The sequence below is a fragment of the Malaclemys terrapin genome, chromosome 3 (genome assembly GCF_027887155.1).
Source record: "Malaclemys terrapin pileata isolate rMalTer1 chromosome 3, rMalTer1.hap1, whole genome shotgun sequence".
NCBI classification, from domain to species: domain Eukaryota; kingdom Metazoa; phylum Chordata; order Testudines; family Emydidae; genus Malaclemys; species Malaclemys terrapin.
In genome coordinates this window covers 89,992,355-90,007,271 of record NC_071507.1, presented here as the reverse complement: position 1 = coordinate 90,007,271, position 14,917 = coordinate 89,992,355, and the positions used below count along the sequence as shown (strand labels likewise).

Sequence of the window (14,917 nt, the reverse complement as noted above, 5' to 3'; positions counted from 1 at the left end):
TGTAAGTCAACATTTCAGTGGTTATATCACTGAGAATGCACCTTTTTTTAGGAAAAATAACTGAAGTACAAATGGAAAAAGATGATTAAAATCAATTGTTTAAATCAAGGCTTTTGACTTCGTAATTTAAACCATGATTTAAATCGCTGTTTAAAATCAATCCATCCTGACTCCCAGTATTGCATTTTCTTGCTAAACTACATTTTCTATCTGAACTATGAGTTATAAGAGCATATCTATTTTCAGAAAGATACCTTGAAAAAAAAAAAAAAAAAAAAAGCTTATTTTACCAAGATAGTAGAGGACAAACATTGCATCTTTAATTGATTTTAAAGCCAATTACCCCATGTATTGTATTAAAAAAAATGCAGAGCGCACAAAGCATAGCATGCCCACTTGGCCTTGCATCACGCATCCTCAGAGGTCCAAGGAAGTTTGTTGTGATGCCTGTTGTATGTAGGTAGCTTGGTGGTCCCTTTGTGCTGCAGCTGAAGGGAAACGTATCTGGACTTACTATGATTAAGTTGTATTACTATGGATTCAGTTATTGAATTTTTTTATTTTTATTTATGGCAACAAATAAGGTACATACATTTCTACTTGAATACTTAAGTGCAACAAGGAATTAAGTTAGATCAATAAGCATCAGAAAACAGTCAGTAATCGGATTATCATCACTTGCTGTCAACTATATTTCCATATGGAACAGAGCGCAGCTGTGGGAAAATACTTCTATCTTCACTGGCTCCTAAATAAAGGGACCAAAACTCATACACTGAAGCTTCAAGAGCATAACAAACCCCCTTACCACAAGTGAATCAGGTGTCCCACTACTCCCCATTCAATGCAGTCTTTTTTTTTTTTTTTTCCAAATGTTTGCTACTATCACTTTCTAAAGGAAGCTCCCTGGCACTGCATATTTAACCTGTAATAGTTATTTTGAGTATCACTTTTGCCTTTGAAATCATTAAATGCTCCTGGAAACAAAGTTTCCCTAACAATCTGTGCAAGTATTGTGAGATGTATTAGTATGTTATTTATTAATAATTAGCACTTTTATAGTGCTTCATATGTAACTATTCCTCACAAAGCCATTGTGATGTAGATTAGCTTGGTTTTCCCTTCTGTAGTAAAGGACAACACTAGATACATTCATAAGTTTACTGCTATCAACTACAGGAAACTTCAGCAGAACCACAATTAAATGTTAAAGAGTTATATCCCTACAAAGAATTAGAGAATTGTTTCCACTTGTTGCACAAGAGTTTAAAGCTTTAAGTCTATGGGTAAATACCTTTCACAGAATTCGACACTTGGCTTGATTGCAAATGTTTTCATTGGATGCATTAAAGTGTTTTCAGCAGTGGATTGACTCATTAACAAGCCAGTAAACACACTACTACAAAAATTATTTCAGAGTAGAACTGGTGCTCTTGTAATAGTCTGTGTGAGACCTCCACTTTATTTTTTGCAAGCTGTGAATCTTGCAGATACATTCTCCCAGCTGATCACATTCCAGATAGCTTTTAGATAGTCAGGTCTAACATTTTTATACTGAAGATAATAAGCATGCTCCCACACATCAATTCCTAGCAGAGGAATAAGACCTAGAAAAGAGAAAATAACTTTGAGAGTCTATGAATAAGAAACATTTCAAAACTTCAAAACCCTACTTCAGAATATTTCCAACTATTTTATTCTTCATTTCCATAACATTTAAAGATGACAATGAACCCTCCAACACACAGGCGCACATTGCTAGATCTTATACAGCTGCTTCCCATAAAAAAGGAAGTGCAGTAGCTGATTTTATGATACACAGCTATGAAAACACCCAATCCTGAGAGCACGATTGAGTTCTAAAAATAAAGTTTTCAACTGGAAAAACTGCCTTAAGGAACACTGTTACTGCAAAATACTCTACTGTGGTGCAACAATAATCATACTTCTAGAAACTGTGCTTATGTAACATTCCACTCTAATATGTTTTAAGGCACAAAATACATTCATTAAACACCTGATTTAGTTACATATATCCTTGTTTTTGAGAGATTAAGGATTAGGAAACCCCAACAAGGAATTGCAACTGAATCCAGCTAAACAGTCTTTGCAGCTGCTAATCCACAGAGATTCAGTTCATCCCCTGTATTCTGTTCTACATAGGTTCTTGTATGGCCCTCAACTCCACAGTATCTGAGTGCCTTCCAAAAGTCCATTAACTGATGTGATTAACAACTGTCATGTGTGGTTTGTTCTCTCTCTAGAGCCATGGCGGAAGTTTGCAGAGTTTTTGCACTGGGATTGGAGGGAAAGACGGACAATAAGAGAAACCATCAAAAATTATGCACCTTGTTAGATGTACTGTGGTATCTTCCCTCAGCAGTGCAGTCTGAATCCAATTGGCTCAACTGCTACCATCACAGCATAGAGTCAAATAAAACCCACACACGGCAAATCAGATATCTTTTAAAAGGGGTCAGGGCCAACATTTTGCTGTTGGCTTATCCCTGGCTGAGAAATCTTTAAGAGCCATCTCTGGTTGACAATATACCGTATATATTCGTTCATAAGCTGAATATTTTTGGTAAAAAGGTGACGCATCAAAGAGCGGGGGTCGGCTTATAACCAGGTCTACACCAAAATTCGATGATTTTAAACTCTATGGCAGGGATCGGCAACCTTTGGCACATGACTCGCCAGGGTAAGCACCCTGGCAGGCCGGGCCAGTTTGTTTACCTGCCACATCCGTAGGTTTGGCCGATTGCGGCTCCCATTGGCTGCGGTTTGTCACTCCAGGCCAACGGGGGCTGCGGGAAGCGGCACTGGCCGAGGGATTTGCTGGCCGCCACTTCCCGCCACCCCCATTGGCCTGGAGCAGCAAACTGTGCCCACTGAGAGCCGCAATTGGCAGAACCTGAGGACGCGGCAGGTAAACAAACCCGCCAGGGTGCTTATCTTGGCAAGCCGTGTGCCAAAGGTTGCCAATCCCTGCTCTGTGGAATCATTGAATTGAAAATCTAATACATTGTAATTTTATTTACCTGGAGCGTCTGCAGGCATGGAGCCCTCAGCTCCCTGTGGCCGCGGTTCGCCGTTCCCAGCCAATGGGAGCTGTGGGAAGTGGCACGAGCAAACTGTGGCCACAGGGAGCTGAGCGGCTCCATGCCAACAAAACGTCCCAACCTGCCAGCGGCTTACCCTGACAGGCTGGGAGCCAAAGTTTTCCAACCCCTGAAATATAGGGTAGGCTTATGAAAGGGTCATACAGTTTTTGTTATCTTTACTTATCCATCTTGGGGGGGGGGGGTCGGCTTATAAACGAATGGGCTAATGAACGAGTATATACGGTATCTGTCATTAGCATACACCTCCCCTAGTTGTAGTGATTCAAAGGTAAGTGTAATTTCAGGTTTTAACATATGTCCCAGTGTGCCCTGTCAACGTCAGCATGTTTAAAAATAAAAATAGTGTGATTGTAAAAAGAGAAGAGGTTTCTCTCCCCTCTGTTGAGAGAAAAGCCTACACACAGGGGAAAATTAATTATACACAAAGTGCTGTCAAACACATAGAACAAACAAACAAACAAACAAACCAGTTTAATCTTCCACTTCTAGGTGATATTAAGTGTTGTTTGCAAAGAGAGGCAAAAAGTGTTCAAATGAAGGCAATTTTTAAGTTGATGCCTCTTTAAATTACTTTCTCCAAAGAAGAAACCATATGAGCAACCCTCCCATCATCCATCAAAGCTGAAGTCCCTGTACAGCTGAAAATTCATCCATCTTCCTCCTCTCCCTGTCCACCGAAGCTAAGATTTTAAAACCTCCTCCCCCACACATTCTCCAAAATTTATAAGCTGTTCTTCACAAGTGTTAGGTTTAAAAAGGATATTACTACTTTTCATAATTTTTAATAAAGATAAAGTCACATGCAGTCTCTCTCTAGCCATATTTACTTAGAAATAAAAAGATGGATGTATTAAATAGCCCTTTCAAGCTGCCACTGCAGCTACTTTCTTCAAATATACATAACAGTTTGGGTTTTCTTTCAAAGATCACTTAAAAACAAAACTAACCTGTTGTTCCTTGCAGAGGGTCTTGATTGTAACAAGCAGTGACCTGCAGACGGCCTTGGTCCTGGTTAAAACCAAGCCACCCCCATCCTGAGCCTTGAACACCAACCGATACTGCCGTCAGCTTCTCCTTGAAGTTTCCAAAGGAGCCAAAGTCACGCTTGATGGCTTCCATCAGTTCCCCTTAAATGTTTATTTAAAAAAAAAAACAACAACAACATACACACCACACACTTTACACTATTTTCCAGCTGATATCAAGATTTATTTTTGAAGTCAGAGAGGCAGAGGCAGTTGGCTTCCCCCTCCTCATTTTTTCTGAGAAAGGAAAAAGAAGTAATTCTTAATAGATCTTATGCATTAGTATTTTATACAGATACTGCAATTTAAAAGGAAAGCAGAAAGGAAAAAAAATCTCCAAGTTGAATAATCAACGTAAAGGTACTACCATGCTCTTATCCAATATTTATAATACTAAGGAGCTTATGTGTTTGTCAGACAGACAGGCAGCAGGATGAATGGGTGGGGGGGGGGGGTGTTATTTGAAGAGTGCTAGATAGTCTGACTTGACAGTATGCGAGACAAGTATCCGTATAAACTTTCCCACAGATTGCACCTCTGAAGCTCACTGATGACCAGGTGCCAGCTCACGCCAAGGTCCCCACACCTCAATTGAATACTGACAAATACATAGCTGAATCAGGCTGGCTTACCCACGGTATTGTTAAAATAGGCATTGCATTAGAATTATAAGAACGTGTTTAGACTTTACTGAATGTTTGAGCTGCAGCATGCATTAATATCACTATCATCTGTATCCCATATTGTAAGGTAGTATTTGAGCAGTTGTATTATAAACCCTCTGTAACTAACATAACAGCCATACTGGGTCAGACCAATGGCCCATCAAGCCCAGTACCCTGTCTTCTGACACTGGTCGATATCAGATGTTCTGGAAGGAATGAACAGAACAGGGCAATTTATTGAGTGATCAATCCCCTGCCGTCCAGTCCCAGCTTCCAGCAGTCAGAGGTTTAGGGACACACAAAGGATGGAATTGTGTCCCTGACTATCCTGGATAACAGCCATTGATGGACCTGTCCTCCATGAACTTATCTAATTCTTTTTTGAACCCAGTTATAGTTTTGTCATGACCAACTCTCTTCCCTAGCCTCTTTGTCTAACTTCAGTTGTAGGCTCTTTAAGCAAATGATGCATCTTCTGTACCTGAAGAGGAGCATGAACTCTTATAGTGCTGTACATATAGGCTTTAATGCAGCATTGCTAGGTCTTTGCTTAAACTTCCAGGAGAGCATATTCTAATCATTTCTAACCGAGGAAGCTGCAAGGAGTACAAGATAAGGGGAAGCAAAACTAAAGCAGACTTTAGTCTAAAGTATTTCACAAAGTTCTTGTACACAAGTGAGCCTGAACTGTATTATTCAAGCTTAGCTGCAGTGACATTTACTCCCCCTTCCTGTTTCTTAATTCCATAGTGGAAATTCTGAAGTTTCTATTTTTTTTTTTTTTTTTTGGTCGTTTGAAGACAAAGAAGAACTAGTAAACATTGAATTATGAAGCTACAATTTTAATGAGCGGTTATGATGTTAAACTACAACCTATATATAGGCTAATGAGACTATTCTGTCATGGAGGTTGCCGATTCCAGGACTTTCCAGAACCTCCATAACTTCTTCCGCAGTGGCAGGGTTGATGCAGCTGTCAGCCCCAGGGCCACCAGAGCAGCAGCTCCAGAGCTGAAGCAGCAGCCAGGATTGGGGCTGGGGCTAGAGCAGCAGCAGTCAGCCTCTGCCACAGAAGCAGTGGTGGGGCTAGAGCAGCTGCCAGAGGTCAGCTCCCAGCAGCACTCTGACTGTTAGTCGTCCCCCCCCCCCCCCCCCATACCCCTCTCAGGGTATTCTTAGTAAAAGTCAGGGACAGGTCACAGCTTTCCATGAATTTTTGTTTATTGCCGGTGACCTGTCCCTGACTTTTACTAAAAATACCCGTGATAGAATCTTAACCTTAACAGTGACTCTTCAAAGCATGTTAACTACTTCATAGCAACAAATGCCTAGTTTCTACCAGAGCAAAACTGAAGTAGTTATGTACTATCCTGAATCCCAGAGATTGAAAGAACTGACACCTCCACTCAAAACACTTTCTGATTTTACATAAAAACAAAATTGTTAATTTTTTTGGAGGGCTGGGGGAGAATCACCTTCGTCTAAAGCCTCCTTCATGTCCTTCTCCAGTTCTTTTCTACATGGTCCCCAATATCTTTAACTGCCTCCCTGTCGTGGTCTATAGCACAGTGATTCTCAACCAGGGTATGTGTACCTCTAGGGGTACACAGAGGTCTTCCAGGGGGTATGTCAACTCATCTAGAGAAGTGTTTCTTATCCTGAGTCGCAGGATGGGTTTAGGGGGTTACAAGTCCAGGGCCGGCATTGGGGGGTGGCAAGCAGGGCAACTACCTGGGGCCCCACATCACAGGGGGCCCTGCAAAGCTAAGTTACATGCTTCAGCCCTGGGCAGCAGGGATCGGGCTTCAGACTCCCAAAAGAAGTACAGTAGTCTGGAAAGGTTGAGAACCACTGGTCCAACACACCTCTACACTTTACTTCTTTTAAACTATACATCTTCCATGAGGTCTTTTAAAGCCTTAAAGCTAATGAGTCAGGTCAATGACAGCCCGATCCAACTCCTGGAATGGTGGATTTTTGTTACCAGTGAGTTTTTTCTTTCCCTGGATTGCAGTGCATTTAACACTAATCTAGGTCTTGGAGACTTTTATTGCATTATCACAGTTTCGGGTGGCTAATTTATTACTCCATAGTCAATCAATAAAATAAAAAGTTAATGAATTTTACAATGGCAACATCATAATAATGGCAGCTTTTATACTGTGAACAAATATATAGCTACCTATGTAACCAAGTCGGTCTTTAATAAAAGTCTAGTCTCATGCTCAGTAAAGCTCTATTTTAGAGTGCATGCAAAAAATTAGAATATTAATTATTTGTATTACAAGAGCCTCTAAAGGTCTCGATCAGGATCAGGGCCCCATTACGTTAGGTGCTGAGCAGACATACTAGAAGACTGACGATTTTGAAGGATCTTAATTTTTCAAATCTTTTAGCTTTTAAGTGACAAACTAAATACAAGAGATTTCTTTACAGGCCACAGTTTGTCACAATTAATTCTATTTGTTAATGTTGACATATCAGTAAGCCATCCACAATGAGTACTAACCTTGAGGCTCTCCTCCCCCATTAGGAGAAAGGTTTGTCCAGAAGATAGTGTGGTTGATGTGACCCCCACCATTGAACTTTAGTGCAGGCTGAAGAGACACCTGAGCTGTAACATCACCTGAAGACACATAAGATCAACAGAATTAAGTGGAAGAAAATGTTGCCACAGGGATGAATAAAGTAAGCCCTGTTCGTAACAAGATAAAAGCTTACCTATAGTATAGTGCTGTAACAGGTTATTACAATTTGTGAAAAAGTAAGTTTGTGGCATTTGTGCTCACCACTGTAAATCATATTCTACACAAAACTGTTTTAACATAGCTCTCTGACATCTTGACACATAATATGTGCTTTGTCTTCACTAGAATTTTACCTCATGTTGGTTATCACATGTTAACTAACCTAAGGTAAGAACACTCCTTTTTTCCCCGGGTGAAGACAAAGCCTGAAAAGCCACAGTTGTACACAGGGGCACTGGAAGTTCAGTCCACATTTTCCTCACCCTAGCCATTCAAAACCCTGTTTAGAACACCAAGATCAAAACCCAAACAGCTACTTGATAGACTATCGTTACGCTGATTTTGCAACCCACTAACAGTGCTACATGTTACTGTGTGAGAAACAAAAAATGAATGTACTATAAGCCAGAGGCAAGTCACTATATAACTGCAGTTAATAACCACAGACCTCCACATTTGGAAGACATTGTATAACTGCATATGAAGACATGGTGTACACCCTAAAGAATTAGTTGTCCAAGGATCTGATCCTGCAACTGGCAAATCCCTGAAATTGTGAGGGACCAGTTATAGAATCGGGGTCTAAATTGGAAAAAATATTAAATTTATAGAAGTAAAAATATTCTTATTTTCTGTAGTAATGACCCAGTTCAGGAAAGCAAGCAGCATGCATTTAACCACTTTCCTGAACTGGGCCGTAAATCATTTTGGGTACCTTGTTAATTTAATATTTTTCAAATGAGTACAAAAAACTCTGAAAAGCAATGTTCTCTAAATAAACAAACATACATACATTACATGAGCTATACTTAAAATACTAATTAACAGAGTACAAGATAGCACACACCTACAGATTAACACTGCTTTAAAAATACTACAGTATGTGGTCCAATATTGAAATGCATTACTAAGATATTTTTCTTTAAATATGAGGAAGTTTCATTCTAATTTAAGTTTTCATTCTCAGAAAGGCATGCTTTCGCATATTGCTTATGTTGTTGGGGGGTTATTTTTAAACTAGATGACAAAAATGGAGACTTTGCTCTTTCCTAGCAATGTTTACAAAACTGAACTCTGAAGGACAAAATTCATGCTACTGGAAGTATTGAGTTTATTGGCATTTAAAGCTGTACAAGCAACTATTTACTAACACTGCTGTATGTTAACAAAAAACAACACTACACAGTAGTGAACATTCAGGGTGTACAGAATACATCTGAAAGACTTTTTTAAAAAGGGATAAACCCTGTCTTCTGATATACACATGCAATTCAATGTGAAGTCAGTGGAAGCTGTGTGTACGTATCTAAATGCAGTACTTGGTCTGTACCATTAATACACCATATCAGGAACAGTTTACAATGCTGCAGACAGGTATCTGCTTATCTGGGAGCCACCAATGGAGACAACAATCCTGCATTTCTTTAATTACTATGCTTTTGTGCAATAAGCAGTATGTCTGGTTCTTTTCCCTCCTTAATCCTATTTTCTCTAATTCTTCTCTGCAACAAAGCTTTCCTCTGACCACTACTGAAAGGAAAATGCATGGTCTAATCCAGATAAAAGAGGGAACTAAATTCACGCTTCTATTATAGACAACATGGCATTTGAAGAAAATGGATTTGAAATGAATGACCTAGTTAGTTAAGTACCAAGCGATTTTCAGAAATACCCTGATTTAGGTGCGTAAATCCCACTGACCCTTAAAGTGCACCTAAATCACCTAGTTATTTTTGGAAATGAATCGCACATGCTGATACATGACCACCAAATGATACTGTACAGTAGTGGGTAAAGTTGTCTTCTTTCGTATGGGTTGGGTAGGTAACAATGACTACAAATTTGTATCTAAGTTTGACAGCCAGCATGATGCTCAGCAGTGAGCTGGTGAATGACCTTCAGGCCCCTGGCAAAAAAAAAAGATGAAGACACTCAGATGAGGTGCTCCATCATTTGTGCCTGGTGACCACAGTTGCATACAGGTGTTTGCCTCATTTTCCATTTAAAGGAGGTTTGCCCACATCTCCCATAAGATGTCCTGATGTGATTCAATCTGCACCAGTCTTTCCCACATAAAACAAAATCCGGAGGTTCCTCAACAGGATCAACAAGCTGTTTGTTTTGAGCGGTCAAAATGCTCCATGTGTGACTCTCCATTGAGCCTCAGCATCGAAGTTGGATGTAAGGGTCTTGGTACAGTTCCATAAAAGGTTGTGGGATTTTAATCTTTGGCAAATTCTGCAGGTCATGGTGCAGCGGGATTGTCATGATTGCATTGACATGGTTAAGAAAGCGAGATGTCTGAACAGCTCTTCTAATCTGTGGAGGCTAGATGTGCAATAGGACCGGGAGCAAGTCAACTGGGGTTGATTTGAGCATCTGACATTATGCATGTACCATTACTGAGTTGAGTGTCAAGGAGTTTAGTGCGACTGCTGTGAGACCACACTGGCGCACAATATTCAGCTGCAGAATATACCAAGACAATTATTGTGGTTCGTAAATTTCGTGGACTGAAGCCCCATGATGTTCCAGTCAATTTTCTGATAAGCGCAACATGAGACCTAACTTTATCGCAGGTGTTCTTGAGGTGTTGTTGAAAGGTCAATCTCTGGTCCAGTGTAATGCTGAAATACTTTGGATTAACCTCGTGTCTGACACTCTCACCGCAGACCTGTACATCAAGTTTGGTATTAGCCATTTTATTATTCAGATGGAAAGCAGTTACCATGGGGTTTTTTGGGTTAGGCCTAAGTTTCCAGCATTGGAAATAATCAGCCATTCTGCTAAGATCTCAGGTTAAGCTTGTATGCTGAACAGCTAGGGCAATGTCATCCGCATACATAATTTCCTTGACTACGTCGCTGGTATATCTCCGATATATAGATTAAAAAGTATTGGGGCCAGGACAGAGTCCTGAGGGATGCCCAAGTTAAGAGTTCCTAGTCTATTGATCCTGCTATTAAGGTGTACTTTAAAAGCAGCAGTCCCCAGTCATTGCCGCCAAGAGGTGGATTGTTCGCCAGCAGTGAATGATGCGGGAGATTTGAGGAGAAGGCCCTGTTTCCAGACAGTGTTGTATGCCGAGGACAGATCAACAAGGGTGATCCCGGTCTTCAACTTACTATGGAATCCTGCCTCAATGTGGCCAATAAGTGAAGCTACTTGGTCACAGCAGTTCCTCTTCCAGTGAAATCCTGCCTGGTTTGCTGGGAGGATGTCTTTGATAATATCAGACAGATGGTGGAGCAGCACCTGTTCCATGAGCTTGCTGGTGGTTGAGAGCAATGGGGCGGTAGCTGGCTGCATCTTCTGTGGGTTTCCCACTGTTGTCTGTCACCAGTTTCTTGGCACTTCTCCGATTCTATGCACAGCAGTAAAAGTGCTGCCAACTATTCCTGTAAAGTGTTAACCAACTATAGTAGCAGAGGTGACGCTAGACAGAACACATCTTAAAAATCAGGTGTTCTTTAGAAACATGTCACCAGCACCAACAAAAATTGATCTGCCTGGCTAAAGGGAGGTTCACTCCTTTTTACCAGTCCAGTACTCTGACAGAACAAGATGTAAGATGAACTTCTCAATACAATTAAACTGAAACATATTTGAAAACAGTGCTAAGAGTATATAAGACTATTGCTGCCAACTTTCTGAAATAGAAGACATGCAGCACTGACATTACAGGAAACCAATGCAGAAATTTTTAAATACATTTACTTTGGCAAGCAAAAAATTTGTAATATTGCTATGTATCTAAAGTATTATTAATATTACACTTCTATAGAGTTTTGTGGAAAACCTTAAGTTTGAGCCCACTAATAAGTTAAGTCTAACATGCCTGAGAGGAAGGTGGATACTCTAGTATCACCCTTTTATAGGTGTCTCAGTTAAGTGTCTTAGTTAAGTGATTTTTCTAAGGTCATGACAGTAAGACTGTAGCAAAGCTAGGAATAAGACCCATATCTCCTGACTACCAGTCACGTGCAGTAACTACAAGATAAGATTGTAGTAGCTTTCTTCCCTTCTGTTAACAGCGCCCACACATACCTTTTGCCAATGCCTCTTTATATTTCTCCTCTGCAATATTCAGATTATTTACATAAGTAGCATGATGTTTGCTGTGGTGTAGCTGCATGATTTCTGCAGTGATGTGGGGTTGCAGGGCACCATAGTCATAAGGCAAGTCAGGAAGAGTGTGTTTTTGCCTGGAGGCCGAACATCCCAAAGCTGCAATCAGCTGAGTGCGACTCCTGAAAAAAAAAAAAAAAAAATACTCATCTTATTGAACATTCAATATTAAATTATTTTTTAAAAAGCAAATACAGTTACACAATGGTCTCATGTGCCAGATCCTGCCACTTTTATGCTGATTAGTCTCTTACTAGGACAGACTGATAATGTCTTGGACAAACCTTATGGAGTTAAGATTAACTTCACTGAATGGAGTTAAACTTTAATGAATTAGATTTAATACTTGTGGGGTCCAATGTATTAAAAATCTGTAATTGTTTATGTGTTGTTGTAGTATTGTTTGTAACTTTTCTAGGAGACCAAGGTAAAACTTGGGGGAAATGTTAGGAACTTCAAAGGACATTTGGGGACAATGCACGTAAAGTGGATTTCCTAGGAAATACCTGGGGGTAAAAGGAATGCAAATTATCCAACTTAAATCCATCCTTCTGAAGCTATGCCCTGGGAAAAGAGTCCCAGTGTCTACTATTTACCAGCTCCCCAAACTGCATGAAAGATGAACTCCACTGTTCATGAGTGTGCTAGTTCAGAGCTGAAATTGCTATGAATTTGTGATTTTACAAGAGACCTCCTTGGGAGTCTGAAGGACTCACTGGCCAAAACTGGGGGGAAATCTCCGGTACACTGGCTAGCAGATAACTTGGTTCTTTTATTGTTTTTAATGTGTTTTCTCTGTCATGCTTTTACCCCAAGAATAAAAATAGGCCTGCATAGGAAGAACTGTGTGGTAACTTAACACCGTAGCAACTGCACTGTTATGTCATTGAAGAGAAACTAAGCAGGACTGTTTAAACTGCCTTTGCTAGGAGTAACACAATGAAGGCAGGGAACTGCTCAGCCTGGAAATACCCCAGTCAGAAGGGAGAGTAGATTTCCACCCTAGTGAGGTAACAACTAGGCAGCTGAATGCCTGAGCGTGGGTGGCCTTGCTGGCTCACAGAGGGGAACAGGGGTGCAGTTGCCCTAATCTGTGACACTTCTCAAGTTGTCCCATTAATTTCATTGTGATTACTTGTGGCATAAGGTACTTCTCAATGGGAGTAACATTGGTAGAATTTTACTCTATGTAATTAAGGTCCAGACGTACAAAGAAGTTATTAACAGTACTGGCAGCCCCAAGCAACCTTTTCACTGCAACTATGGAAGCTTGAAACCTCTCTCTCTTTAAGAAAAGCCAAGATTTTTGTGCAATCTCTTGGTTCCAACAGCTAAGGCTTCAGGAAAAACACCAGCTACAACACAAATAGTGATAAAATTATGAGTTGGCAACATCCAGCTCCCTTATGCTAAACAGTATTGTTATAGTCATGATGGTTCCAGGACATTAGAGACACAACGTAGGTGAGGTAATATCTTGTACTGTATTGGACCAACTTCTGTGGGTGAGAGAGACAAGCTTTTGAGGACCTGAAGAAGAGCTCTAGATAAGTTTGAAAACTTGTTTCACCAACAGAAGTTGGTTCAATAAAAGCTATCACCTCACCCACCCTTGCTCTCTGATGCTAAACAGTTCACACAAAGGAAACAAGAGCTGTTCCTGGGGGCTTTCCAGTATGAAGGGCTCAAGCCTCTGAACACCTAAGCATTTGCTTAGATTTACTCACATAAGTAGCCCCATTTAGTTCAAGAAGCCCACCCAGCTACGGGGTGGGGGAAGCAGAGTCACAGGATAAGGAGCAGGTGGGGGAGGGGCAGAGCGGGGGGATAACGAGGTGGGGGAAGCAGAGTCACAGGGTAAGGAGCAGGTGGGGGAGGGGCAGAGCGGGGGGATAACGGGGTGGGGGAAGCAGAGTCACAGGGTAAGGAGCAGGTGGGGGAGGGGCAGAGCGGGGGAGATAATGGGGAGCAGGGTAAAGGGGTAAGGAGCAGGTGGGGGAGGGGCAGAGCGGGAGGATAACGGGGTGGGGGAAGCAGAGTCACAGGGTAAGGAGCAGGTGGGGGAGGGGCAGAGCGGGGGAGATAATGGGGAGCAGGGTAAAGGGGTAAGGAGCAGGTGGGGGAGGGGCAGAGCGGGGGGATAACGGGGTGGGGGAAGCAGAGTCACAGGGTAAGGAGCAGGTGGGGGAGGGGCAGAGCGGGGGAGATAATGGGGAGCAGGGTAAAGGGGTAAGGAGCAGGTGGGGGAGGGGCAGAGCGGGGGAGATAATGGGGAACAGGGTAAAGGGGTAAGGAGCAGGTGGGGGAGGGGCAGAGCGGGGGAGATAATGGGGAGCAGGGTAAAGGGGTAAGGAGCAGGTGGGGGAGGGGCAGAGCGGGGGATATAATGGGGAGCAGGGTAAAGGGGTAAGGAGCAGGTGGGGGAGGGGCAGAGCGGGGGAGATAATGGGGAGCAGGGTAAAGGGGTAAGGAGCAGGTGGGGGAGGGGCAGAGCGGGGGAGATAATGGGGAGCAGGGTAAAGGGGTAAGGAGCAGGTGGGGGAGGGGCAGAGCGGGGGAGATAATGAGGAGCAGGGTAAAGGGGTAAGGAGCAGGTGGGGGAGGGGCAGGTCACACCGACATTGAGACACCTGCGGCCCCCCCCGGCTCCCGCGCCTCCCTCCGTGGCCTTGGCCGGGCGCCCCAGGACCCCCGCGCCGGGCGGGCCCTCACCTGCCCCGGGAAGCCAGGCGGCACAGCATAGCGGCGGTGGCGGGTCCGGGCAGTACTGAGCGCAGGAGGCCACTCGCTGTCCCGAGGTCGCGAACAAGGCGCTTGCGCCGCCCCGCCCCGCCCCGCCCCGGCTTTTCCCCGCCCAGGCCCAGCGTGGGACCGGGCCCAGCGATCCGCCTCCGCCCCCGCCCGTTCCCGGGGCCCCGGCAGCGCCCAGCCCGGGAAGGAAGCGGCCAGGCACGGCCGGGCTGCCCAGGGGGCGCCCGCCGGCCCCACACGCTGCTCGGGTCGGACCCGCCCAACCCCAGCCTGGCGCCCCAGGCCTCCGCGGTGGCGCAGGGCGGCTGGAGCCGGGTGATGGGGGCTCCCTGCCTGCCTGTAGGGCAGCTCAGTGGCGCTGGCCTGGCCGGGGCTTCCGTGGTGCTCGGGACCAGCCACAAACCAAATGGTGCCCCGGGTGAGGAGCGTCTTTGACGTTTCCCTCCGTTTGTTAAACTTTTTAATAGCTGGTTTTT

The 14,917-nt window shown here is 43.2% G+C and overlaps 1 protein-coding gene across 1 annotated transcript; it reads right to left on the bottom strand.

Annotated features, from left to right (window-relative positions):
* Positions 1 to 539: 539 nt before the first annotated feature.
* Positions 540 to 14,513, bottom strand: SOD2 (superoxide dismutase 2). The gene is made up of 5 exons (XM_054022494.1): positions 14,403 to 14,513; positions 11,610 to 11,812; positions 7,325 to 7,441; positions 4,073 to 4,252; positions 540 to 1,607 (listed from the first exon to the last, which is right to left on the bottom strand). Exons 1-5 carry the CDS (start codon positions 14,429 to 14,431, stop codon positions 1,462 to 1,464), a joined length of 675 nt encoding a protein of 224 aa, XP_053878469.1. The 5' UTR covers positions 14,432 to 14,513; the 3' UTR covers positions 540 to 1,461.
* Positions 14,514 to 14,917: the final 404 nt, after the last annotated feature.